The sequence below is a fragment of the Arachis stenosperma genome, chromosome 8, assembly GCF_014773155.1.
Source record: "Arachis stenosperma cultivar V10309 chromosome 8, arast.V10309.gnm1.PFL2, whole genome shotgun sequence".
NCBI lineage: Eukaryota > Viridiplantae > Streptophyta > Magnoliopsida > Fabales > Fabaceae > Arachis > Arachis stenosperma.
In genome coordinates, this window is record NC_080384.1 from 42,684,677 (window position 1) to 42,687,995 (window position 3,319).

Genomic DNA, 3,319 nt, shown 5'->3' on the forward strand with positions numbered 1-3,319 from the left:
TCTCCTCCTTCTTCTTCTTTCTTGTTTCCTATTTTTAGATATATTTATGTAAACTTTACTTTCTAAGACAATGTGTGTCAATTTAATTTACATTAATTATGGATAAAAATTAAAAGATACCATTTTCAAATTTCAATTATAAAACTTCGTTCTAGATGCTTTTTTCTTTTTGTATTATGTAAATTTAGATAGTTTTTAATTAAAACAAAAGAGATTAAAAGCATTAAAAATTGATTTAAAATTTGTTTTAATAAATATAATTTTAAATGTTAAACCAAAATTCAAATATAATATTATGGTAAGGCACTTAAAACTTAAAAGGTAGTATGCTAAGATAAAATCTAATATGTTTTTAAATTTAATTAACATTTGAAATGAAAACACAACAAACTATAAATGTTGGAGTTTAAAAGATAATTTGACTATTTTTAATAAAATAATTTTGCATTAAATAGACATATATTTAAATTTAAATAATATTAACTAAAAATGATATTTTTACTCTTAATTAAAATGGATACGAGAAAATCATCCTTTTAATATTTAGTTAGGATGTTTTAGTATTACAACAAAATTTATTTTTTATATCAAATTTTTATTGACAATAATAATAAAATAATCATTATATATTTTATTTTTTTATTTTTTTTAACAATTATATATTTATTATTATTATTGTATGTTATGATAATAATTAATATATTTTTTGTAATCATTAAAAAGTCAATAATGTACTTAATCTTGAAGCCTAAAATCAAGACGTTAATTTAGAAAGAAGAGATCTTGTCCAGAATTTTTCGTTGGGATTAAAATCCAAACAGAGTATCTATAAACAACCAAAAAAAACATCAGAAAAATCCACAACCCTTCACAAAATTAACTAACCATCTATTAAGTAAGATAATAGCTTATAGCCAATTGAAGGTTAACTCCTATGCCTTTTAGACATAGTGTAATTATGTTTCTTCACATTCCCATCAACTAAACCACGGGCAAAAAAATTTACTCTCAAATTAATATGATTCCATTTTTTTAAATTACAAATTATCTTTATTTTCTTTTTTGATAAACAGGAATGGAGCTCAAAGAGAAAAAATTACATAATTGTAACTAATCGAGATAGTATAGTACTCATTTAGATTACATAATATTTTCTTTTTTTGATATTCTGTTTCCTCCCTATACAACATACTTTAATTATAAATTATCTATTTAAATAAAAAATAAAAATAAAAGAGTTTACTCTATTTAAATTTTATGCATTCTCAATGCAAAATTCTTCTAAATTAATATCAAATCAAATTATTGTTATATAGACAAAAAGTGGTTAACTTCTACACCTCAATCTCAACAAGAAACCAATTTGATCATTGCTACTTTTGACTTAATTAAGTAAAGATCAACGAAGAATCTACTATGGATAAAAATAAATAATTATAGGAATACTTTAGAGAACAGGTGAGGTGCCAATAGTTTGTGATAGGAAGGGAAGGTTCTAGAGTCCTTTTTATTATATAATGTAAGGAATGAAACAGAGAAGACAATTTTTAGCCAATTAGTTAGTTTAGCTTTTAGTGTCTTAGCGCTTAGTATTAGCGAAATGATGTTGACAACAGACTTAAACTAATCCAAGGTAAATCTTTCAGCTCATTCTTCCTTTGCTTATGTTGTTATGGTACAAGTACAGGGAGATTCTTCTAATCAGTATCATCAAAACACTTGATTCAAATTTTGCATTGGTCATAGAAAGTTCCAGCAATGGAAACAAGAACCTTACCTTACGCCTTTCTGCTTGTAAATGCTTACAGCTACAAACTCGGGGCTCCCAAAGTCTCCAAGGTTTGCAAGACGAACCGGCTTCACTACAACCCCAATGTTGTTGCTCCCCATAATTGCATCTTGAAACAAAGCAGTTGCCCCAGCTTTATCAACCTATTCATTGTAAACCAGAGCAGCAAAGATTGTTACAATGTAAATGGAAAGTGTTGTACTTTGGGGGGAATAAATAACAACTTTTTATGAAATATGAATATATGATGATCAGTTTCATCCAATACTATTCCATTTCCATTTTATCTAAGTTCAAATTTTATGCATTTTCAATGCAAAAATTCTTCTAAATTAATATCAAATCAAATTATTGCCATATAGACAAAAAGTGGCTAACTTCTACACCTCAATCTCAACAAGAAACCAGTTTGATCTATGCGCAACACACGATTAGGTGTCAATGTAAAAGAGTTTTAAACTAAAGTCATAGAGAGTTTAAACTCAATTCACCCACCACATTCCATTTCCATTTAAACTCTATTGAATCATTTTCCAACGCATCATACCAAACAGAGAGGAAAACATACGCAATTCTTCACAGTAGGAAAAGCTTATCAAAGATTAAGGTTAATGTAAGTTTGAATTCTAAAAAAATGGTAAATAATTTTACCTTAGTCCAAGAAGAGGGTATAAGAAGAGTGAAACCTTCCTTGGAATCAGTGTATCTCTGAAGCTCCAAGTCCAACTCTTGAGCCATCAACAATGCACCACTAGTGTTTGATAAATTGCTCGAAAGAAAAGTTGTGAGAAGAAGAGCAGGATTGAGCTTCCTCTTAGTAAAAATGTTGATAAACGCACGATGTGGTTGTGAGGTTCATTGTGAAGAATGCAGGTAACAGAATTGAAAGAGGGGATTGAGAAAAGGTTCTGGAAGAAGAGTGTTGTGAATTGTGGAGAAGAGTGAAGCAAGTTTTCAAAGCCATTGGAATGGAATTGCAAAGTCTAATGTGTTGGGTTTCGTTGGTAAAAAAATTGAACTCATTTGTTACCGTTATTTTTATGAGTAGTTTCAACAAATGTCATGTTTGGGGTTTGAAATTCAAACCGGTTATAGAACTAGCAGAATTAGATGTTCAAAAATTCAATGGAAATTCAACTAAGATTTAATTGGATATAAAAAATAATATATTAACATATAAAAAAATCTTTTTTAAAAAGATTTATCTTTTTTATAGTTTATTATCTTTAACCAATTAACTGTTAAAATACTATATCAATCTGATTAGTTAATTGATTTTTTTCTTTTTAATTAATTCTTTGTCAAATGATTTTTATATTAAATCGAACTAATTTGTTGGTCAATTCTTGATTAACTGGGTGAAATGGATTTATTTTCGTTCTTCTTTTTATAATACTCGAGTTAAATTTTTTTAATAAAAAAAATTACAATACGCTTAGACTCTCTGTAATATTCATAGTTGTCAAAACTAAACCGGTGATCGAACCGATTAACCCGGTCCTATATAAATAAAAAATAAAAAATAATAAA

At 27.1% G+C, this 3,319-nt stretch overlaps 1 protein-coding gene across 1 annotated transcript; it reads right to left on the reverse strand.

The window, feature by feature from the left end:
- Positions 1-1,634: 1,634 nt before the first annotated feature.
- LOC130943540 (psbP domain-containing protein 2, chloroplastic-like) lies at positions 1,635-2,782 on the reverse strand. The gene is made up of 2 exons (XM_057871459.1): positions 2,441-2,782; positions 1,635-1,932 (listed from the first exon to the last, which is right to left on the reverse strand). Exons 1-2 carry the CDS (start codon positions 2,525-2,527, stop codon positions 1,774-1,776), a joined length of 246 nt encoding a protein of 81 aa, XP_057727442.1. The 5' UTR covers positions 2,528-2,782; the 3' UTR covers positions 1,635-1,773.
- Positions 2,783-3,319: the final 537 nt, after the last annotated feature.